Source organism: Bison bison, unplaced genomic scaffold, assembly GCF_000754665.1.
Source record: "Bison bison bison isolate TAMUID 2011002044 unplaced genomic scaffold, Bison_UMD1.0 scf7180017864519, whole genome shotgun sequence".
NCBI classification, from domain to species: domain Eukaryota; kingdom Metazoa; phylum Chordata; class Mammalia; order Artiodactyla; family Bovidae; genus Bison; species Bison bison.
This window is the reverse complement of record NW_011495072.1, coordinates 20,447,484-20,471,817: the sequence shown is the minus strand read 5'-3', so window position 1 is coordinate 20,471,817 and position 24,334 is coordinate 20,447,484. Positions and strand designations below refer to the sequence as shown.

Genomic DNA, 24,334 nt, shown 5'->3' with positions numbered 1-24,334 from the left:
CGAGGCAGGGAGGCAGCCAGCCTCCCCAGGGGCAATGGCCGCTTTGAGGATGCAGGCTCCGACGATGACCTGAAGCCAAAATGGGAGGAGGAGGAGCTGGAGGAAGACCTGAGGGATGACAAAGAGGACGAGGAGGATGAGGACTATGAGGATGAGGAGGGGCTTGGGCCCCGGGGCACCGCCAGCCTGGGCCCCTCAGCCCTGTTCCCCCACAAGGCTCAGCCGCTCCAAGCCTTCCGCCCTGACAGTGGATCCCGGCACTGGGTGGCCAGGAGCACCCGGGGACTGGCCCGGCTGTCCCCGGAGGGGTTGCCCGTCCGGCACCTCAGCTGCAGCCACCAGACCACGGGGACTGGACATATGAGGAGCAGTTCAAGCAGCTGTATAAACTGGACGCAGACCACAAGAGGAAGGAGTTCCTGGATGACTTGTTCAGTTTCATGCAGAAGCAAGGGACACCTGTGAACCGCATCCCATCATGGCAAAGCAGGTGCTCCACCTGTTCGTGTCGTATGTGCCGGCGATGGAGAAGGGCAGCCTGGTGGAGGTCATCAACAAGAAGCCGTGGCGGGAGATTACCAAAGGACTGAACCTACCCACATCCATCACCAGTGCTGCCTTCATGCTGCGAACCCAGTATATGAAGTACCTGTACCCCTAGGAGTGTGAGAAGAGTGGCCTCAGCAACCCCAACCAGCTCCAGGCAGCCATCGGCAGCAATCGGAGGGAGGGCCGGCACCAGAGCTTTGGGGGCTCCCTCTTTGCCTACTTGCCGGCCGGGGCCCACAGCATGCTGTCCTCGCCCAAGCTGCCTGTGTCCTCCCTGGGCCTGGCCGCCAGCACCAATGGCAGCTCCATCACCCCAGCCCCCAAGGTCAAGAAAGAGGAGGATGTGGCCATCCCCATCACAGTTCCCAGCTGCCTGCCAGTCTCCCTGGTCACCCAGTGGTGGTGGCCCAGGCAGTAGCAGCCCAAGCGGCCGTAGCAGCACAGGTGGCTGCCTTGGAGCAGCTTCAGGAGAAACTGGAGTACGGGGAACCTCCTGAGAAGAAAATGGCCCTAGTGGCAGAGGAGCAGCAGCGGCTGATGCAGCAGGCACTTCAGCAGAACTTCCTGGCCATGACGGCACAGCTGCCCATGAGCGTCCATGAGATCAACAGCCAAGCCTCCGAGAGCCACCAGGACTCAGCTACGAACCTGACCAGCACCAACGACAGCAAGAGTATTGACATGTCAGGAGAGATTAACGGAATCATGTACACAGGAGTGCTGTTCGACCAGCCGCTGGCCTCCACGCCACGCTCCGCTCCCAGCAAAGGTGGAGGCGGCAGCAGCCGGGGAGGAAACAGCGGGACCCACAGCAGCAGCAGCCGTGCAGGCAGCCAGGCAGGGCCAGCAGGGATGTCTGCACTCCCGACAGCCACCTCAAACACTCTCCATCCTGGGAACCTGCCAGACTGGGCAGGGGGGTCCAGGTGGGCCAAGCAGGGGCTGGGATGGAGGAAGATACTGGTGGGGAGGGGAGGTATCCACAGAGGAGCAACAGCTTAACACCAAAAGGAGAAGAAAAATATGTATACATATATAAAGAAAATTTAATAAAATGGGAAAACCAAGGAACACTTGAATTACTCAGGTTTCGGACATTCAGAGATGAATTGTGAGAATATCAAAGGAAATTAGAAATGAGAGAGGCAAATGTCTACTAGGGCCTGCAGCCCTGGTGGACCCATGTGGACTGGTGTCTGGTTTCAACAGGCCAGTCCTGTTTACCTCATACATCCCTGCACTGTGTTTTTTCATTTTTATCTGGTTTTTTTCTTTGCCTTTGTTTTTTTTTTGGGGGGGGGGTCCATTTGTCACACACTCACCACACCCAGCTCCTTGTGTTGAATGAAACCCCTGAGCCAAGATCAGTTGAATTTTTTTGTTATTGTTGCTTTCGGGAACTTTGTTGTTGTTTTTTTAAAAGAAATAGTGAAATTCAAACTCTATAGGGTTTTTAAGAGGTTTTCGGGGTTTTGTTTTGTAAATATTCTATTTTATTCTTGGGGGAGGAATCAAACCTAGGAAAAGGGTATATGTATATCTATATATTTGTATTCATTCAGGGCAACTGGACTTGAAAAAGAAAGAAAGGCAAAAAAAAAAAAACAAGTTAAAAAAAAAGAAATTGGAAAGCATTGCATTTATATATCAATATTTTTAATATCCACAAACTTATTTGAGGAAGTGCAGTCAGTGACAGTGGTCGTTTTAAAACATTACACCAACTCTCTGACAGTTTGTCCTGCTCTGTCCACAGAACGCTTGAACCAAGGCCCTTCTCATCTTATGCCAGAAACAAAATAGGACTAAGGCCAGGTTCTGGTGCAATTTGTGAGGCACTGGTTTGCAGAGTTGTTGGTGTGATGGCTTAGCCTGTGGACTCCTCTCTGTCACATTTGAACATTTATTATGTTTCAAATTGTCAGTCATGTTCAAATGTATATTCATGCCTGCAGTTTCCAATTACTTAATTATACCTGCCATCAACCTAGTTAATCTGCCTTGGTTACTGCAGTCTGAACTCTGGTTGCATTTTTCAAGGAAATTAAATTGCTAGGTTGTTCCAGATGACTAGACTTCTGTACTGGCTTATAACTTTTGTTTTTTACTTTCCATTCTTACCATGTTTTTAGAACTATCTACATATTTTGGGCTTCCCTTGTGGCTCAGCTGGTAAAGAATCCGCCTGCAATGCAGTTTGATCCTGGGGTTGGGAGGATCCCTTGGAGAAGGGAAAGGTTACCCACTCCAGTATTCTGGCCTAGAGAATCCCATGGACTGTATGGATTCGCAGAGTCAGACACGACTGAGCAACTGTACAGTCCAGGGGGTGAGAAAGAGTTGTACATGACTGAGCAACTTGCACTTGGCACCACATATTTAGAAGCTTCTTGCAGCAAACTTCAAGTTACATAGTTTACTGCAAGTTTAACCCTGTCAGATGGCTCCCTGGGAATGCGGGCAGGCAGGAGCCCTGTGCTACCTGTGGGGGGAGGCTGCCCCCTCCTCAGCTGAGATGCAGGTAAGCCTATCTTTAACCTCCCTGACTTCCCCCCTAACTCAGAACTAATTCTTGATCTCCCACCTGTTCTAATTTCTTCTGCCGTCTCTTGTTAGGATCCACAGCAGCTTTCCCCCATGCTTTGCCTTGTAACATTCCACATGGTACTCAGTAAAAGCCTGATATAGATGGCCTCTTTCTAATAGGACTGCAATTATTCTTGTCATGCTTTGGCTGTTTCTGTGGCTCTCCTCTGGACTGTCTCCAAATTCTTCTGCTCAGTTTAGCAAGCTGGCAGAGAGTTCTCTCAGAGGACTCTGACTTGCATACAAATTAGCTTGTGGTTAGAGCCCTTCTGCTCAGTACTGGGACTGCCTCCTAATGAATTTATTTTTCTTTAATTTGGAGCTTGAGCACAAAGATTCATGTTACCTTCAATATTTGCCTACATAGGAATGCCTTCTGTCACATGAAAAAGCCTGTGGTTATTTTGATGGGACAACAATGGTAACATGACTGATCTCAGGTTCAGCATAAATAGTTCAGAGGTGACCTGGTCTGTCTGGTGAGATGTCGCTGAAACGTGTGGCAACCTTGAGTTGCTAAAGAGTGAAAACAAGCTCAGGAGAAAGGTGGATCCAGAGAGAACTATTTAGTAGACACTAGGAAGAGAGATGTGGCTGGACCTCTTGCCAAGCACACCATGATTACAGGCAAGTAGTGGGGAAGAAAGTCAGACTGCAAGGAGTTCAAGTTCACTGGTTCATCCTAATTAATTGAACTCAAGTGAGGCAAAGGCAGGAAGGAGCAGGACGGGAAGCTTGTCCCTGCAATGGCAGGTAGAGGTAACAATGCAAGAAAGAAGTGTTTCAAGTCTGCTTTTTCTGGGATTTTTAGTTCCCCAACCAGGGATTGAACCCAGGCCCTTGGCAATAAGAGTTCACAGTCCTAACCATATGGACCACTAGGGAATTCCCTGAGTCTTCTTTTAGACAGAGGGAAATTAGCTATTAAAGAGGTAGAGAGGTTTTCTGTTTGTTTTTGTTTTGATCATGAGGGGACTTTATTTTAAAAATAAGTTTTCTCAATAACTATTAACTAGAGCAGCCCTATCCAACAGAATTTTCTGTGTTGATGGACATATTCTGTACCTACAATGTCCAATATGGTAGCCACTAGCCACATGTGGCTCTTTAAATTTATTAAAAGTTAAATAAAATTAAAATCAGCTTCTCAGTTACACTAGTCACATATCAATTGCACAATAGCCATAATAATTAAAACTTAAATTTAAATAGTCATATTTGGCTGTGGGTATTGCACTGGATAGCTTAGAGTATTATTTTGAGATTAGTCTCAAAATAAGGGTCTTCAAACAATACCAGTTTATTTTTCACCTGCACAGATCCAACCAGTCCATCCTAAAGGAAATCAGTCCAGAATATTCATTGGAAGGACTGATGTTGGAGCTGAAGCTCCAATACTTTGGCCACCTGATGTGAAGAGCTGACTCATTTGAAAAAACCCTGATGCTGGTAAAGATTGAAGGCGGGAGGAGAAGGGAACAACAGAGGACGAAATGGTTGGATGGCATCAAGGGCTCAATGGACATGAGTTTGAGCAAGCTCTGGGAATTGATGATGGACAGGGAAACCTGGTGTGCTGCAGTCCATGGGGTCGCAGAGTCGGACATGACTGAGTGACTGAACTGAATATGTAAACCAATTAGTGCCAGAATATGGGGTGGTGGGGGTTTCTCCACCTGTTCTGTGCTTAGTCATGTCGTACTCTTTGTGACCTGTGGACTGTAGGCTATCAGGCTCCTCTGTCCATGGGGATTCTCCAGGCAAGAATCCTGGAGTGGGTGCCATGCCCTCCTCCAGAGGATCTTCCCAACCCCAGGATTGAACCGAGGTCTCCTGCATTACAGGCAGATATTTTACCATCTGAGCCACCAGGGAAGCTCAAGAATACTGAGTGGGTAGCCTATCTTTTCTCCAGGGGATCTTCCTGACCCAGGAATTGAACTGGGATCTCCTGCATTGCCGGCAGATTCTTTACCAGCTGAGCTACCAGGGAAGCCCTTGCTCCACCTAGTCATTTGGAAATATTGGTGCTTCCCACCTTGTATGTCTGTCATTTCCAACAGGCAGGCTTCAGGGCTGTAGAGGGGAAGGAAAGAGAGTATGGAGGAGCTCTTGGGAGGATTAATGGGCCACATCTGGAAATGGTCTACATCATCTCTACCCATATTCTAATGGCTAGAAATAATCACATGGCCCTATCTGTCTGCAGGCTAAGCTGTAAAAATGTAACTGTGTGCCCAGAAGGAAAAGGAAATGGTTCTATGGACATTCAACACTGAACTTCCACATTTATCAACAATACAATTTTTTAAATTTAGAGAGTTCTGAGTCTCCAATAACTTCACCACAAAGAACTGGAAATCAATCTTAACTAGTGTGCCAAGGCACGGTAAAGCATCTGCCTGCGATGCAGGAGACCCCGGTTCAATCCCTGGGTTGGGAAGATCCCCTGGAGAAGGAAATGGCAACCCACTCCAGTACTCTTGCCTGGAAAATCCCATGGACAGAGGAACCTGGTAGGCTAGAGTCCATGGAGTCACAAAGAGTCAGACATGACTGAGAGACTTCACTTCAGTGTGCCAAGGGAATGTTAACTAGTTTTGGATACAAGGAAGACACTGATTGATCAAAATGGAATTAAATGTGGAGCAAAGGTCAGGAGAAAGGGCATTTTATTTGATAATGTTTCAACCCATCTGTTAATCTCTGTTGTTGATTAACCTAAGCCAGAGCACTTGTTCTGTTTAAGAGATAATACAATGCAGCAGCAAGCAGACTTACCTGGGTTGAGCACCAGCTTGCACTTTAGTGGCTATATGACATCACTTTACATTTTGTAGTTTTCTCTAACCTAAAATGAAGAAAATATCTTCTATGACACAATCTGGCAATTGTCCCCTAATATCCATTTTCTTCACCTGTAGTAACATAATACTTAGCTAAGTGTAAAGCCACTTATTTCCCAGCCTCCCTTGCAGCTAGGTGTGGCCCTATGACAAAAAGTTAATAGTCAGTGGGATGTAAGGGTGGTGTCCAGAGCTGTTTCTAGGAATCTTCCCTAAGAGATAACTTCTCTTTTTCCTCCATCCTGCTGTGTGGAATGTAGATGTGATGGCTGAAGGATTGTTCTGGACAGTTGAAGACAAGTATGACAAAGGAATGGCAGAACAGAAAACTAGAAGAAGTCTGATCTATAAGGACTTAATAGGGAAGAGACACCATTCCAGCTAAGGGCCTTAGAGAGAGATAAGAATTTTCTTGTTGCTTAAGCCATCATTTTTGGGGTCCCTCTTAATATAGCCAAACCTACTTCTGATATACTTTCTGTGAAGTGCTGTTATGAAGACTGAGACAGACAGAGTTGAGCATGGTTCTTGGTGCATAGTAAACATTCAGCAACACGGGTTTCCTCTCTCCCTTTTCTACCTAAAGAGGAAACATGGCTGAGTGACTAACACACACTCTGGAGACAGAAACCTATGCTGGCATCAGATTTGCTCTATACCATCAATGTTAAAGTAAAATTACAGGAAATTTTTTTTTCTAGGATAATTGAGACCCGTAGAAGATTTTCTTCCATTTTCCCTTGTCTTGGGCAGCTCAGAAAACAGCCAATCTAATGGAATAACTTTGCTTAAATACAAATTTAGGGAACTGGGAGAGTATATTCCATGGCATTAATCATACTAGGTTGGGCAGAAGTATGATGAAGTACTTAAGAGTCTTTGTTTTATGAAATGATGTTTTATGACTTTGCTTTATGAAATGATGGATGCTCACTAAACTTACTGTGGTAATCATTTCATGGTGTATGTAAGTCCAATCATAAAATAAAACTGGGGGGAAAAGAAAGAGGTTGATTTTGAAGACAGGTCTGCTTGTGTTTCCCCTCTCCACCACTTACTATGGGGACATGGGCAAGTTATCCTTTCTGAGACTTTGCTTCCTCATCATTAAAGTGAAAAGATGACATTATGTAAGGTTGTTGTTAGGATTAAATAAAATAATGTATTAAGATGCTTAATTTAAAATGTTTCATAAAGGTAGCTATAAATGACAATACAACAATGATAATCATAATATTCTCAAATGTGGTGATTATGACTATGGACACAGTTATTTTCTTAAATTTTTTTCTGAAAGTGGCAGGGCATAAATCAGTAAATCAGTAATTCCCATATAAATAATATTGGGAAACTTGGCTGTGTTATTTCCTCCTTGACATCAGATAAATCATTGCTTTGTTTAATCACATGGTATAGTGGCATATGATTAAACAAAGCAATGATTTATCTAATGTCGAGCAGGAAATAACACAACCAAGTTTCCCAACATTATTTATATGGGAAAACATTACCTACACTATAGATGCATTTACTATGTCAAAAAGGAGAAACTACCTAGTTTATTAACTTACTGATTTACTGATTTAATCACATAGTATAGTGACATACAGGCTTCCCTTTGTGGCTCAGCTGGTAAAGAATCTGCCTCCAATGCAGGAGACCTGGGTTCAATCCCTGGGTTGGGAAGATCCCCTGGAGAAGGGAAAGGCTACACACTCCAGTATTCTGGCCTGGAGAATTCCAAGGACTGTATAGTCCATGGGATTGCAAAGAGTCAGACATGACTGAGCAACTTTCACTTCACTTCATAGTGGCATACATGAATTATTTGTAAAAAGGCATTTTAAATAGCAAAATGCTGATCCGAGTTTTATAAAATTTAAAATGAGCTTGAAAGCACTAAACTTCCTGATTAAATGAGGAATTGCAATGAACTATGAAATAGACATACAACACAAAAATTTAAAACAAATGCCTCCTTACCAATTGTAAGATTTGAATAGATTCATTTTCCTCTAGATACTTCTCTCCTTGTAGCAAGCCATTCAGAGCCATTCCATAGATACAAGAGTCACTTTGTAGCCGTGGTTGCTTCCAATTATACTTTTCTGGGTCATTGGCGATCTTTATGCTACATTAGGACTTCATAAAAAAACATAATCTCATCCAGGACACAGATTTCTTTTTAAGTCAACCAGCACATACTGAGTACCAGACCAACTGAGCCATTGAGAGGGTTCACAGGCCAGCAGTGAAGACAGACGAACTCATCCAGCTACATCACTGAATGAGTCCTGCTGGAGTTGTGAGGAGAGAGAGAAGAAAAGAGATACTGATTCAGACCTAGGGAGGCACAGTCAGAGGAGGTCTAAAAGAGGAAGTCACTTTTGTTCTGGATTTTCTTTTTGTGGAGAAATAAGCCCAGCCAAGGCATGGAAAATAAACCGTATGTTGTTTTCAGGGAATGGGACCTGTTCATTGTGATGGGAGCTTAAGACCGCAAAGGGCCAATGTGTGTGTGCTCAGTTGCTCAGTCACATCTGGCTCTTTGCAACCCCATGGGCTGTAGCCCTGCCAGGCCCCTCTAATAAACTACTGCTACAGAGAATTCCTAATGCTCCAAACCCCTTCCTTTGGTACCAGGAGCACATAAAGCCTTTGGGCAGCATTTCAAACTGCTAAGACCCCTAAGAGAAACTTTCTTCCTTTTAGCCCAATAATACCAATTGCTCAGTGAAGTGAAGTTGCTCAGTCATGTCCGACTCTTTGCAACCCCATGGACGGTAGCCTACCAGGCTTCTCTGTCCATGGGATTTTCCAGGCAAGAGTACTGGAGTAGGTTGCCATTTCCTTCTCCAGGGGATTTTCCCGACCCAGGGATCAAACCCAGGTCTCCCGCATTGCAGGCAGACGCTTTACCATCTGAGCCACCAGGGAAGCCCACAATTGCTCAAATAGCATAAAATTATGGACCATCCTGGCATTTGGAACATGAAGTGGCATATACTCATTAGCTTGTTACACTTTTAGAGTATGTTAATCCACATACATCTAAGTACAAAAACTCTGTTTCCTCATCTTTCAAACAGGGGAAATCATTGTACTTAGCTGATGCTTCCCTGGTGGCTCAGTGGTAAAGAATCTGCCTGCAGTGCAGGGGCCACAGGAAACTTGGGTTTGATCCTTAGATCAGGAAGATCCCCTGGAGGAGGGCATGGCAACCCACTCCAGTATTCTTGCCTGGAGAATCCTATGGACAGAGAAGCCTGGGGCTAAGGTCTGTAGGGTCACAAAGAGTCAGACATGACTGAAGTGACTTAGCACGCACACAGTATTGCTGGAGGGATGAAATTAATTAATATATGTAAAGCATTAATGATGCCTGACACTATCATAATTACTGTCTCGAATTTTACTCAATTTTCCCCTCTCTATCAATATGAGGTGAGCATAGAGGCTAGATGACTCACTGATGTTACTTTAATCAGAAGCTATTTTATATGCTCTAAAAATACAGTGCTCAGATGGTACAACTCTCATGTATTGCTCCTAAATGAATGTCTAGGGTCATGTAGGTGTCCCCTCTGCTGCTTGCCTCATGAAAAGCAACCTTTAAAAAAAATTATTTATTTGGCTGCACTGGGTCTTAGTTGCAGCACACAGGATCTTTAGTTGTGGAATGCAAATTGTTCATTGTGGCCTGTGAGATCTAGTTCCCCGACCAGGGTTCAATCTTAGAGATTGGAATCTTAGCCACTGGACCACCAGGGAAGTCCCCCAAACTATAACCTTCTGAAGAGCGTGAATGGCCTGTGTGGCCTAAGGATAGAGTCTATCTTACAATTATGTGTATGGTTTGTGAGGCAGAATTGATGAGGCATGGCTACTGTGTTAAGGAGACACAATGATCCAGTCTTGGTGAGAAAACAGTTTATAGGGAAAGAACAAAACCACCACTAAGAACTGACCAAAAATACAACTCAACTCTGGAAACACTGCTCTTCTCTGTGTTACTGGCACAGACCCACTTCTGGTGAAGACATTAATTGCCAGCCAGAGCTCTCGTTGTGAGGGGAGAAACATCATCTATCTTCTCCATCTTTATCCATAATGTCTATCCCAGGGCCTGGAACTGAATACATATTCAGTAATCAATGTGTGCAAAGTAATTAATCAATTACAGGGTGAATGTTAAAGAATTCTGAAGACTTCAAGGAAAGGTTTTATACTTTTAGTGCTGCAGGATAGTGCTAAGCGAGTGCCATCTATTTCTTAGACTATAGTTTACTTATAAATCAGCAAAGAAACCCATCAAGTGATCTTTGGGACCCGATTTGACTGGAAGCCACAGGAAATGCCGAAACAGGCCTTTGGGCTCTCTTCCTACATAACCACTTCTTGGAATGTTTCAGGATTTGGTACATTTTGATTTCTAAAATGAAAATTAATACCACTTGAGCTTCTGACCTGCAAACTTCCTTCCTTATTGTGCTTCTTTTTCAGAATCAGTGGAATGTGCTACATAATGAATGGAACCTTGATTTTCTTGTTGGGCACTCCCAACAATAATTTGGGGCCAATAACTTTGGCTTCTCCCCCATGGACATCTTGTACCTCCCAACCGCCCAACATGCTAGTGAAGAACTTGAATCTCCTGAATTCTCCCCTTAAATTTCAACCTTTAGGAAAATGGTCAAGGCCCTGTTCTACCTAACTCCCACCCTATGACGTGTGGAGCTCCGTCGATCAGCACTGCTGCTAGGACTGTGCCCCTGGCCTCCTCCTCCCTTCCAGGGGATCCTCTTATCTTAAAGGTTGCACACACAATGGGAAGCCAATCCTTTACCGAATTCTCAAAGGATGAGACAAGAGAGAAGGTGGTAATGGCAGGGATTTGTGATAGAATAGATAGCTCAAGTATTTAGTCTGAGCCAATGATGCTGGACTGTTAGGGGAACTTATTACATACTCAGGCTTCCCTGACGATTCAGTGGTAAAGAATCCACTTCCAGTGTAGGAGACACGGGTTTGATCTCTGGGTTGAGAAGGTCCCCTGAAGAAGGGAACAGCTACCCACTCCAGCATTCTTGCCCAGAGAGTTCCATGGACAGAGGAGCCTGGAAGGCTACAGTCCATGGGTCACAAAGAGTTGGACACAACTGAAGTGACTGAGCTGCTGCTGCTAAGTTGCTTCAGTCGTGTCCGACTCTGTATGACCCCATAGACAGCAGCCCACCAGGCTCCGCCGTCCCTGGGATTCTCCAGGCAAGAACCCTGGAGTGGGTTGCCATTTCCTTCTCCAATGCATGAAAGTGAAAAAATAAAGTGAAGTCGCTCAGTCGTGTCTGACTCCTAGTGACCCCATGGACTGCAGCCCACCAGGCCCCTCTGTCCATGGGATTTTCCAGGCAAGAGTACTGGAGTGGGGTGCCATCGCCTTCTCCGAGTGACTGAGCACACATTACATATTCACTTCAAAACTCCTATTCTCCTAGTTTTCACATTTCTTAAGTGAAGGAGAAATTTTTACTGATCATGCCTTTCTTCACTTAAAATTCTGTAAATGCCATCAATACAGAATTGGTTAACTTATGGTACACCCCCTCCTGAGTTTCCCAGATGAGATCAATAACCTCTACTAGATGCTCTCATAGCACTCTGTTTTCTCTTCTTAGAGGTTAACTATATCCTTATTTTTATGATTATTAAGTATCTGTCTCCACCCCAGACTGTAAGCCCAGTGAAGGCAAGAACTATGAGGATAGGCATTGTATACCCACTACTTAGCACCACACTTAGTATACAGTTAATATTTAGATGTATAACAAATGTAAATAATAGAATACTATGCAGCCATTTAAAAGGATTATAATATAATATGGAATCGTTTATTGACTGATAATATAATGTTAAATTAAAAATCAAATTATAAAATAATAGATCCAGCACGATCTCATTTTCATAAAAAGAACAGCCATGTATACAGATACCTTGATCTAACTGTTAATAGTGGTAGGATTATGGATGATTTTATTTTCTTTGCAAGTCTTCATATTATCTGAATTTTAAAAAGAATAACATTCATTAGACCCATTATTTTGTGACTTACACATGATTTCCATTTTGAAAAAAATCAAAAAGACATTAAAACAACTTTTTCTGTCACAAAACTTCACTTGAACAACAGGATTCACTTAGATAATATCAGAAACAACCTGACTTTCTGATTCAAGTGGGCTTCTTAAAAAAATGATCATGAGGATACCTTTATTTCTGTGCAAAATTTATTATTTTATTTTAATGTCCATAATTACCCATTAGTCTTCTCTCTCCCCTGATTCAAATTCCTTCTCAGGATATGGAGAACGGAACAGACTCTAATTTCTTAGTCTATCCTTTTTAGCTGAAGACCAAGAAATTTACTTTAACTTTTACTTTAATTATAAAATAAAAATATAATTTTATTTATAAAAATAAAATTAAAAGGTAATGGATTTCTCAATGTAAGACAATGTCAGTGACTGGTACATTTCAAGTACCTTCCTCACATTGAAGCAAGGTTGTAAAAGTGAAATTTCTCCCAATAAAACACTAAAACATTACCAAAATTCTAAAAGTTTATCCACTTTAAACAAATACTTTCAATGGCCTTATAGGTTACAAAACTATAATTGGACATTTTAAGATGAGCTTATAATTTTCACTTTTAAAAGACATTACTTTATACAAATAAGACATTTACAGATGATAATAGCTACAGAATCTGGGTATCTTAAAAGGTTAATGTAATTGCACTTACTTCATAAAATAATTTGCATTATTGTGGGGAAATAGAAAATATATTTGCATATAAATTCCTTTTCCCAACTAAGTATAATGAAACTCTCTAAGTTTCATTAAGAGTCAGTTTAAAATAAAATTTAAAAATAGAGAGAGAGAGAGAAAACAGGGCAAATACTGTATATGGCTGTCTGTCTCAGTAATATTCACTGTGTTGTTCCTGCCAGTTTCAATCCATGGACACAAAGACCTCAGCACCATATTAAGAAGTTATACTGTGACCTATAAAATGTGACAGACCTGGGAGAACTAGTACACCATTATTCCTTTTCAGTAAAAGCCTAACACAACAATTGATCCACTTTGTGCCTCGGAACCATAATCATATGTTACAAGTCATTTACAATACAAACTGCAATGAGGAACGTGTGCTGCACAGCTGGGCTCTTCGCGTTCTTTGGAAGCTCAGAAAGTTCAAGGATGTCTGATCAATCTTCATTTCAGATCTAGTAGCATAAAAGCTGGGTTTTCTAAGTAGGATTTCCACAAATTAGAGAAGCGTGACACTGTAGCACCATCGATAATTCTGTGATCAGCCGACCAGCTCACATTCATTATCTGGGCCTTACAGACTTCCCCTTTCTCATTAAATCGGGGAAGGGCCTACAAATAAGGAAAATAACAAAGAGTCAGCCTTCAGTTGCACAAAGTAAGCTCTAGCAATAGCAATGCTGAAAGATTAGGCAAATCTCCCTCCCTATAACAGAGAAGAAGTGGGCATCCCAACTAACTTTTGAAAATGCTGACTCCTACCTTTCCCATCTTTGTGAGTGTGTGCTTCAAGCTTTCAGAGTTTCTCCAAGGAATTTCCTGTCCCCTGTATAATTTCTACATGTATGGTAAATTTCATTTCAGATTTCTCAATTATTTAACAACTATTTACCAAGTACCTACTATGTACCAGGTACTTTCTAAACTCTGGGGATAAAGCAATGAATAAAACAAATAACAATCCTCACCCTCTTGGAGCTAACATTTTATTAGATAGTGTTAAATAGCGAAAAGTGCAAAGGAAAGTAAAGCACTTTGGAACAGAGAGAGAGATTGTAGGCAGGAGGTGGGAATAGGGGAGAAGGTATATATATATATATATTTTTTTTTTTTTGACAGGCAGGCAGGGAAAGCTTCACTAAGAGGGAGTCCTCACTGTAGGCAGCGGGGAAGCTAGCCATCTGGACACCTGGACAGACAGAAGGGAAGCTTGGCTGGAGCACTAGAGGACCAGCAGAATCAGCGAGTCAGCTGCAGTGGAGGGGCCGGGTGAGAGACGGGAGGTGAGGTCACGGAGGGAGCAGGGTCAAAGTGGGGCATGTTGTAAGACAACAGTGATGGCTCCCAGTCTGTCTTTGATTTTTTAAAAAACAGATTAAAAAAACTCTAATTCATTGTAAGTATTTTAAAATATATATTAAAATGAATTACTAAAATAAATATAAAGGTATACAAAATACAAGACCCATTTTTTATTGATAGGTTCACTAGACATAAAACCACTCTGTCGAAAGGCAGTGATTTTTTTTTAAATGCTAGGCTATCTACCAGCTAATACAGACTTCTGTGATGGCTGCATTCCTCATGGAATATTTAAAATTAAATATTAAAGCTGGAATGTTTAAAAGCTTTCCATCTTTTTCCCATTTTAACATTACCTAATGAGCAGACAACTTTCTGAAAAAAACTGGAGATCATTCTTTCCTGGTCAGTTATTCTTGGCTGTGGTGATGATTAATCCCTGGAAATTTGCCCCATTCCCAAATCACAATTAAAGAAGTGATCTGTTTTTGTAAGTAGCTTGTTATTCTTGATAATGTAAGTCTCCACACCCCACTGTTGAACCTGGCATGCTCCATAGAAATAAACCTAAAAAGATGCCTCTGTCACATTTGATGGACCTGAGTATTTAAGACTCACACTGGTGACTTCCTCGGTGGTCCAGTGGTCAAGACTCTGAGCTTCCAATGCAGGGAGTGCGGGTTTGATCTCTGGTCAGGGAACTAAGATCTCATATGCTGCATACCTCAGCCAAAAAAAGAAAGACCCACATTGGAAGAATTCTCCAAAAATAAGCCTATCTTTCCACTGTGATTTGTCAGTGTAATTCTAACATTCCTGGGAAAAGTATATAAGAATCTCATGGGCATAAATACTGTCCATTTATATATTTCATGCCTATCATCTGAATTTACTAAAAATGAATCAAATTAATTTATAACCATTCTGCCTTTTCTACCTAAGCTAACAAACTTCTTACTGTGTTTTATTCGGGGAAAAAGGCGAGAGCTGGCAATGAAAATTTCTAAGCCCTACCCTTTTTCTATAATTAGTGGTAGTTTAGTTGCCAAGTCGTATCTGACTCTTGCCACCCCATGGACTGTAGCCTGCCAGGCTCCTCTGTCCATGGGATTCTCCAGGCAAGAATACCCAGGAATTGAACCTGGGTCTCCTGCGTTGCACGCAGATTCTTTGCCTACCCTCTTTCTGTAATTATCTCTTCATAGCCCAGATATGACAGTCACAGCCTGACACGGGTCCCCCTCACACTGAGTGGCACCAGCCTAGGGCCATGCAGGCCACTGCAGCTATTTTCCCTTCCCTTTGGAGTGAGGTGAGAAGCCATTGGAAGTTTCTGAGCACAAGGGCCAGTCATTGAAAGGGGACAACTTCAGGAGGAGCATGTGTGAGGATGGGTGGTAAGGGAAGAAGCAGGAAACTGGAGACACTTTACTAGACTTCGAAGCAGGAAAGATGAGTCTGGCGTTCAAAGGAGAGATCTGGTCTGGAGATCTAAACTTGGAAACCATCAGCATCTAAATGGTATTTAAAGCCACTGGGACTGGATCAGACAAAGAAAAGGGCTGAAACTGAGCCCAGGGGTACTCCAGCGTTTAGAAATCGGGAGATGAGGAGGTATGGGCAAAGGAAACTCAGAGAGAATAGGCACTAGACAGGGAGAAAAGAGACCAGCAAGGTTTTCCTCATGTTACAATGAAGAAGGTTTTCCAAAGAGGTGGTACTGATCAACTTAAGTGTAGCTAATAGGTCAAGAAAAATAAGGACTGAGAACTGAGAAATGTGGAGGATTTCATGTTTTAAGATTATTTAGTGACCGTTTGAAATTTACACTGAAAACAGAAAATAGCAAAGGAGAGATGACACAAAGGGAGAAAAAAATGAAATATTATTTGTCCCTACCCAACGAAGATTAGTAGCTCTATTAAGTTGCTATGAAGATTTATCCTCTAAGAGATATACTTCATAGCCTGAGAACACCTTGGGTAAGATGATTCTGGAAAAAATACATCTCACACAGATCACTGTACACCAATGTTCATAGCAGCGTTATTCACAATTGCTGAAAAAATGGAAAAAGCCCAAATATTCACTAGAGATGAATAGATTAACAAAATGTAGTATATGCATACAGAATTTCAGTTTGGGATGATAAACGTAGCTCTGCAGATGAACAATGGTGATGACTGCAAACAATGTGAATGTAACTGTTGCTGCGACCATATACTTAAAAATGATTAAAATGGTAAACTTTGTTATGTATAGCTTACCACAAGAATATATCTATGTGTATAGTTCAGAAGAAAACAAATCACTTTCAGAGGAGATGGGAAAATAAAACTTTGTCAAATAGGTATGATGGCTTGTTTATAAACTGAAAAAGGTCAGAAATTAGAAACAAATGCTGAATTCTTGCTGGAGGGAGAGTGAGTAACTGAAATTATCCCTTAGAGAAACTCCTGATTTGGATGGAACAGTGTCATGTATGTGTTCTTATTTTTTCTTCCCCATCTCCTCTGTGTGCCAGAGGGGAAAACAGAGCTAGAAGAGGGAGCAACTTCGCAGCCAAAGTACCACCTGCTAGAAAACAAATCAAAGGCTGAGTGCGAGTTTCTGTGAATGTTTTGGATGCCGACATGAAAGTAATAAACTCATGAAAAACAAGTCTAAGAGATGCTCCATGTGGAAGCATTACAAATACAGAGAAGAAAGGTTCTTCTGAAAACATGAAGATCAAAATCAAGGTTAATGTAGTGACAATGACATTTAATAATGGAAGCATTGAAATGGTATGTATGAGCTTATTTATTTAACTCTGGTGGTTCTCAACCCTGAATTAATGGGGATACCCAAGCCCGAGGCCCCCAAATTCTGGTGCAGTTGGTATAGGGTGAGCTTGGGCATTTTTTTCACACCTTCCAGATGATTCTAACGTGTAACCAGGGTTAAGAATCATTGTAATTCTTATTCTAAGTCAGTCTCCTATAACAGGGCCATAGTTCACTCATGCTGGAACCACCTGTGTTCTTGTTTAATATGTAAGTTTTGGAGGCTCTGTCCCCAAGGCCAAGAAATCTGCATTCTTAACTAACATTCCCAATGATTCTTGAACAGAGCAAAGTTTGAGAAAATTGCTCTCAGTGGTGTCTCATCACTATAAATAATAATTTGGATTGGCTTACTGTTATTCTTTGGCATTATGAAATTAAGATATTTTGATAGACTCAGACTGGCTACATTTGTGATTACTCATAAACACACACATTTGTGCCTGGCATAATCCACAATGGTTGATCCGTACAGAAATGATCCAGATCACGAGTATTTACTCTACAGAGCAGTGTAGGCCTACTGCTTCTGAAGAAATAATTGGCTTATTAAGCCCAATACCATACTTGAACCTATAAAGTGAGGGGGAAAACCTCAGAAATAGTTACTCTTTGTTTTCACTTTCTCAATTTGCTTAAACTCTTCTGTCAACTATTTAACAAACATACCTTAATTGTTCCCAGGGCCCCAATTGCCACTTCAGGTGGAAGTATCACTGGTTTGGCATAGGTACCACCGATCTAAAAAAAGAAAAAAAGTAAGAGTAGAGAAATTAAGCTTTTGAGGAACAAATGGCAAATGAAAGTTTCTATTTTTAACTAAGCATATGATCACAATTCTTAAGTTCCGGTTTATGTACTTGAACACTGCTACTACTCACTGATCCAATGTTGGAAAGAGTGAATGTTCCTCCTATAAGGTCATTAGTGCTGAGCTGACCCGCAGAGCCCAGTTTCTGGAGGCGGTTCAATTCAGTGGCAATCTCAAATATGGAGCGGATCTGAACATTTTTCACATTAGGTACAATCAAGCCCTGCTCTGTATCCATCGCTATTCCAATGTTATGAGAAGCCTAAAAACAAGCAAACAATTATATAGTAGCCGTTTCACAGGCTAACAGAAAAGAAAGGCTCAATCCTCACTGCCTTATGAACTTAACTATCAAAACCTATTTTCACTAGATTGATGGTAATTTTTTAAAACTTTTCATTTATTTTTATTTATTCATTTTTGACTGTGTTAGGTCTTCACTGGCACACACAGGCTTTCTCTAGTTGCAGTGAGCATGGGAGCTACTCTCCAGGAGTGGTGAATGGGCTTCTCATTGTGGCGGCTTCTCTTGCAGAGCACAGGCTCTAGGCACATGGGCTTCAGTAGTTGCTGCTAGCAGGCTCTGGAGTGTGAGCTCAATAGTTGTGATACACGGGCTTAGGTTGCCCTGTGGCGCATGGAATCAGGGATTGAACCCATGTCCCCCGCACTGGTTCATTGACTTTCAAAAATAAATGAAAAGTTTTAAAAAATTACCATCAATCTAGTTTTTAGGTGGATTCTTACCCTTGGACCACCAGGGAAGTCCAGTGATGACTTAAAAGAAATGATTTTAAAAGGTTTTTTTGAAAAAGATAAACTAGGGCAACAGATTATTTTCACACATTGTTAGTGGAAGTATAAGCTGGCACAGACTTCAGGGAGAACATTTAACATTAGGTACCAACATTTACAAAAATGTGTGCTAAGGGGATAAATGCCAAAGTGTGTAGAGATGCACAGAGATGTTGAGTCAGATTATTTCTAAGATGGAGAAACTGCACATGATCAAAATGTTTGTCAGTAAGTCACTGGCTAAACAGATGATAAAGCTGTATTTATTGACATACAATGATGTCTAAAATATATTATATGGAAAAGAAAATAGTTAAAAGAAAATTTTAATTAAAAAACTATAATATTACATATATATTATATATAGAATTCCATATCTTTTTTTAACTGTATAAAAATAAAATCCTAGATAGACATACATCTCAGCATAAACAGCTATCTTAGGGTCACGGGACTGAAGGTGAATATCAATATTTTCTGGTTTGAATTATTTGCAACAAGTATATAGTTAATGAGAAAACTGTATTAATCATATGGAAAGACTTTAGATTCAACCCCTCCTCCCCGCCCCCCTGAATATAAAGCTCACTTCTTGGTTGTATATTTCTAATAAGAATAATAAGTAAGAGCCAACATCCTCAAAAGAGTTCTCAGTCTTCATAAACTTTGACTTCAAACAGAAGAGTTCACTCAACGGAATTTAAACTTTCATTAATTTGCAAGTTTAAATTGGTCTTGCTTTTTAAAACTGCAGGAATTCCACTTCAAGCTCTCTTCTGTTTGAGGGGAGTGTGTGTAGTGTGAAAAATGTAACCCACTGCCTCATAGCTGTGTATTTCCAATATTCTAACCAGAAAACCAAAAGGGGTTAAAAATGGAAATCTGCATATCTGAAGAGTGTTGTTAATTATTAACCTACAAGCACATTTGCACTTTTATTTAAACAAAATATTTTCACAAAACATAGCCAACCTTGTATGTTATGTTCTGGCAGTTTTCATCCACAGAAGCATTAAGAATAGGAAACTGTAGTAATCCCAAGGAAGCAGCCTGTTTAAGAGGGAGAAAATGCAACATTAACACTTCTGACTCTGAAAGGATAGGAGATTTGAAGTGTTAAGAGGTGAAAGATGAAGGGAGAGAACTCTTCTGTAAATTGAGTTTAATCTCAAGTCTACAGGTACCAGGCATATTACTCCTAATTTATCATTCAGAAATGTGGAACTAGGTTATCCTTATCAATTAAGAATAAAAGATAAAAGTAGTCAAGGTAGCTTGTACATGCTAAGGAGATTTTCAAAATAACTATGAAGATTGACCAAAACACCAAAAGAAAAGTCTAAATTCTCGTGTTTTCCTCATTTACATGTAGAGTGTTAAGATTCCCATGAGAAGAAAACCTGCAGTTCAAAGAAACATTGTTAATTAAAACCTCAAAAAGCAGTTAATTATTTCCCTGTGTAGAAAGAACACGTGACGAGGATTTGAGAAGCTGGGGTTGTAGCTGGTGTCTCTGGCCAAGAAAAGGGCAGAGCTGATGCAATCACTGACTTTAGAGCTCGTCTCCCCAAACTGATGGCATTTCTGTCTTCCCATTCTGTCTTTCCCTGCTTTAATCTCTCTCCTTTGTTCTCTTCTGTCCATATTCAGATTTCCCTGTCTCCAAAATGTTCTCTATAGCCGTTTCTCTGCCCATTCGGGATATAATCAAAGTCAGACATCGCATTTGTTTGTCATGCCTTGCAATCAGTTTAAAAACTAAAAAACTAAAAATGCTTAAGATTGATGGTAAAAAGAATTCCTTCCCCCACCACCTTCATCTTGTCCAATTAACGGTCCATTATATGCATTGGTTGTGTTATTTTTGTCTGTGGGTGGGTGGTCTTGACAAAGAAAAAGAAGTCATATCCCTGAACTGGAAAGTTAAGGAGTTTTATAAAGCATTTGATTTGATAACTTTAATCTTCTTTATTTAAAAAAATTCATTTAGTTCAGTCAGTTCAGTCACTCAGTCATGTCAGACTCTGTGACCCCATGGACTGCAGCACACCAGGCTTCCCGGTCCATCACCAACTCCTGGAGCTTGTTCAAACTCATGTCCATCACGTTGGTGATGCCATCCAACCATCTTATCCTCTGTCGTCCCCTTCTCCTCCTGCCTTCAATCTTTCCCAGCATTAGGGTCTTTTCCAATGAGCTGGTTCTTTGCATCAGGTGGCCAAAGTATTGGAGTTTCAGCTTCAGCATCAGTCCTTTCAATGAATATGCACGACTGATTTCCTTTAGGATGGACTGGTTGGATTTCCTTGCAGTCCAAGGGACTCTCAAGAGTCTTCTCCAACACTACAGTTCAAAAGCATCAATTCTTTGGTGCTCAGTTTTCTTTATAGTCCAACTCTCACATGCATACATGACTACTGGAAAAACCATAGCTTTGACTAGACAGACCTTTGTCGGTAAAGTAATGTCTCTGCTTTTCAATATGCTGTCTAGGTTAGTCATAGCTTTTCTTCCAAGGGGCAAGTGTCTTTTAATTTTATGGCTGCAGTCATCATCTGCAGTGATTCTGGAGCCCCCCCAAAATAAAATCTCTCACTGTTTTCTTTGTTTCCCCATCTACTTGCCATGAAGTGATGGGACCAGATGCCATGATCTTAGTTTTCTGAATATTGAGTTTTAAACCAACTTTTCACTCTCCTCTTTCACTTTCATCAAGAGGCTCTTTAGTTCTTCTTCGCTTATAAATTATTTTGAGTATAATCCAAATTTTGTAAAAGGAAAAATAAGGTATGTGTTCACAGATATGAGGTCATTTTTTCCCCTGAACAATACTTTAACCATCATTTGTATCTATGCCCTGTCTACCTTAACATATTTTTTCAGGTTCTCCTCTTCCTCAATTTCTTTCATTCCCCAAACCCAACTAACAGCAACCAAGCTTCAACCTCAGCAATCCTTTATTTAGTAAGTTCTGGTTAACCTTTTCTTCTCTCTTGGTGTGGGAGGCTGAATCAAAAGCCCCAGTCTTGCACGCCTCCGTATACAAATCCTTTGGCAGTGCTCTTGCAAGCTGATTCTGAGCTAAGTTATGTGACTCGCTTTGGTCAGTGAATTAAAAACAAACTAGGTGCAGTGCAGCTTGGGGAAAGTGCTTACATTCTGCTTCCTCTCTTCATCTGCCAGTACTGAGCCCATGTGTAGGCTGGTATACTGGGCAGATAGGAGAGACATGGGAAGAGAAATGAGTCAAGCTCACTGAGGTCATCCCACAGCAGCTGGCCCCTTGGCCAACCTACTAGCTGTCTGTAGACATATGAGTGGGCTCTGCCAAGATCAGCAGACTGGCTGTGCTCATGAGAAAGAATAAATGTAGATTGTAGACTACAGAGAAATAGACTGTAGACCCATGAGCAATAATAAATGGCTAACTGTTTCAAACCATCAAATCTGGGGGTGGTTTGTCATTCAGCAATAGACACACTTGGCTTTTAAGTGACTTCTTGGTTCTGCCATCATCAAACCACTGACCCTACTCACCCTCTGCCACCGCCTAGGCAACTCAACTTCTATCTACCTCTTAAACACTGATGGAAAACCCTGAGCCTTCTTTTCTTCTCCTTTGCACATAATTTGAGTGATTTCATCCATGAGTTTCAACTGCTGTGCCTCTACAGATGACCCTCAGAGCTGTAATATAGTCTAGATCCCTCATTATCGGACCCTACTACATCTCATGTTTATACAGCATCTCTTTCCTTGTTAGGGTAGTTGTTAAAAAGATGGAGATACAGGAGAACAGCTTCTGTCTTACAAGACTCAGCATCAGTGAAGAGACAACTGAGGATAAATACTTTCAGTACACTGAGGTAAGCTGCAATGTGAAACAAAAAGCTTGTTTAATTCAGACTATGATAACCACCAGCTTTTGTAGGAAGCTACACTGGAACAAAATTTGGCGTTTAGGATGTACACACATTAGGATGTACACAAAGGAGGAGGCAGTACTTCAGGTAGAGTTGTATATTCCAGGAGCTACACATAGCTTAATCTGACTATAGCGGGGGGCTGGCGGGGGTGGGGGGGGCTGACTGAGAGAGAAGACATGAAAAGTGGGCAGCAAAGGCACACAGAAATATTCTATTATGCCACAATAAGGCATTTACAAACTATCCGGAAGGCAATCCTGAAAGGGAACCACTGAAAAGAAACAGGGGATAATACAGTAACTTGATTTACGGGGGAACAGTCTTGGTGAAGTGTGCCAAGTGCTTGTGGGAAGCCGCACTGGAGTTAGAGACAACAGTATACACTTTTTAAGAAAAACGGACCAGAATGAAAACTTAACTTCTCCACTTGTTATATAAATCCTTGACAAGTTTGTCAACTTCTCTGAGTGCCAGTTTCCTTAAACGGAAAGAGGGAATAGCAATTATTTACACATTAGCATTATTCTGATAGTTAAAAGAGATCATATATATAGCATGCTTCGTACAGAGTTAGGCAGAAGGCAGCTGCTTCCTAAATAGTGGTTAGTGAGCTATGCAAGCTCAGCTGATGGTCTTATTCTTTTTATATTGGTCCCAAGGTCCTAGAAATGATTCCTAGAAGCCTCATATGTTCCTTGAAAAGTGAAAAATCAATCCTGAGTCTCACCTTTGTTCAAATCAGGACTTTGCTGTCATGATTCTTTCTGAATTAAAGGCTTTACCTACCTGGCAGGACAATCCCAACCTAGTTCAAAGAGATAAGTAGATAAAAATCTGACACAAAAAATTTCAATTTTATAAACTTCTGTGAAACAAAGAGAGTATATCTATACATTTTTCTAACTATGTGATATCATGAGAAATATTACTTTTATTCAAACACATAGTTAACACACTGGATATCTGCAAAACAAAATTTATATGTCTAACTCAAGCCTTGCTTGAAATGAATGAAATCTTACTTTTAAGAAGAAGGGCATAAAGGAAAGTTTAATTCCACGAGCAAAAGCAATGGGTTTTAATTCTTCTCGTAGCTTAACCAGTTCAGTAACGTCAACCTCATCACAATACCCAAAATGAGGTATCTTCAGGGCTGCAGACATGGTCTTGACCATTGCTTTGTGAAAGCCTAGAAAAAACATACATATTTGTCTTTATTCTTAAAACCTTTGATCCCTTCAACAACTATAATAGAAGGTTCTCTAACGTCACTTCAGTTCAGTCAGTTCAGTTCAGTCGCTCAGTCATGTCCGACTCTTTGCGACCCCATGAATCGCTGCGCGCTAGGCCTCCCTGTCCATCACCAGCTCCTGGAGTTCACTCAAACGCATGTCCATCGAGTTGGTAATGCCATCCAGTCATCTCATCCTCTGTCGTCCCCTTCTCCTCCTGCCCTAAATCCCTCCCAGCATCAGTTTTTTCCAATGAGTCAGCTCTTCGCATGAGGTGGCCAAGGTATTGGAGTTTCAGCTTTAGCATCAGTCCTTCCAAAGAAATCCCAGGGCTGATCTCCTTTAGAATGGACTGGTTGGATCTCCTTGCAGTCCAAGGGACTCTCCAGAGTCTTCTCCAACACCACAGTTCAAAAGCATCAATTTTTTGGTGCTCAGCTTTCTTCACAGTGCAACTCTAACACCCATACATGACCATAGGAAAAACCATAGCCTTGACTAGATGGACCTTTGTTGGCAAAGTAATGTCTCTGCTTTTTAATATGCTGTCTAGGTTGGTCGTAACTTTCCTTCCCAGGAGTAAGCATCCTTTAATTTAATGGCTGCATTCACCATCTGCAGAGATTTTCGA

General features: G+C 41.4%; 1 protein-coding gene and 1 pseudogene across 1 annotated transcript in view; one reads left to right on the top strand and one right to left on the bottom strand.

The window, feature by feature from the left end:
• Nucleotides 1–1,551, top strand: part of LOC104981793 — a 2,388-nt pseudogene extending 837 nt beyond the window's left edge.
• A 10,286-nt stretch (nt 1,552–11,837) lies between these two features.
• DBT (dihydrolipoamide branched chain transacylase E2) overlaps nt 11,838–24,334 on the bottom strand; it is a 39,943-nt gene continuing 27,446 nt past the window's right edge. The window contains exons 7-11 of the mRNA XM_010830984.1: nt 23,494–23,660; nt 19,518–19,595; nt 17,821–18,012; nt 17,609–17,680; nt 11,838–13,424 (exon numbers count right to left, since the gene is read on the bottom strand). Of these exons, the coding sequence (XP_010829286.1) occupies nt 13,257–13,424; nt 17,609–17,680; nt 17,821–18,012; nt 19,518–19,595; nt 23,494–23,660 (677 nt within the window). The 3' untranslated portion in view covers nt 11,838–13,256. The remainder of the gene's footprint in view (nt 13,425–17,608; nt 17,681–17,820; nt 18,013–19,517; nt 19,596–23,493; nt 23,661–24,334) is intronic.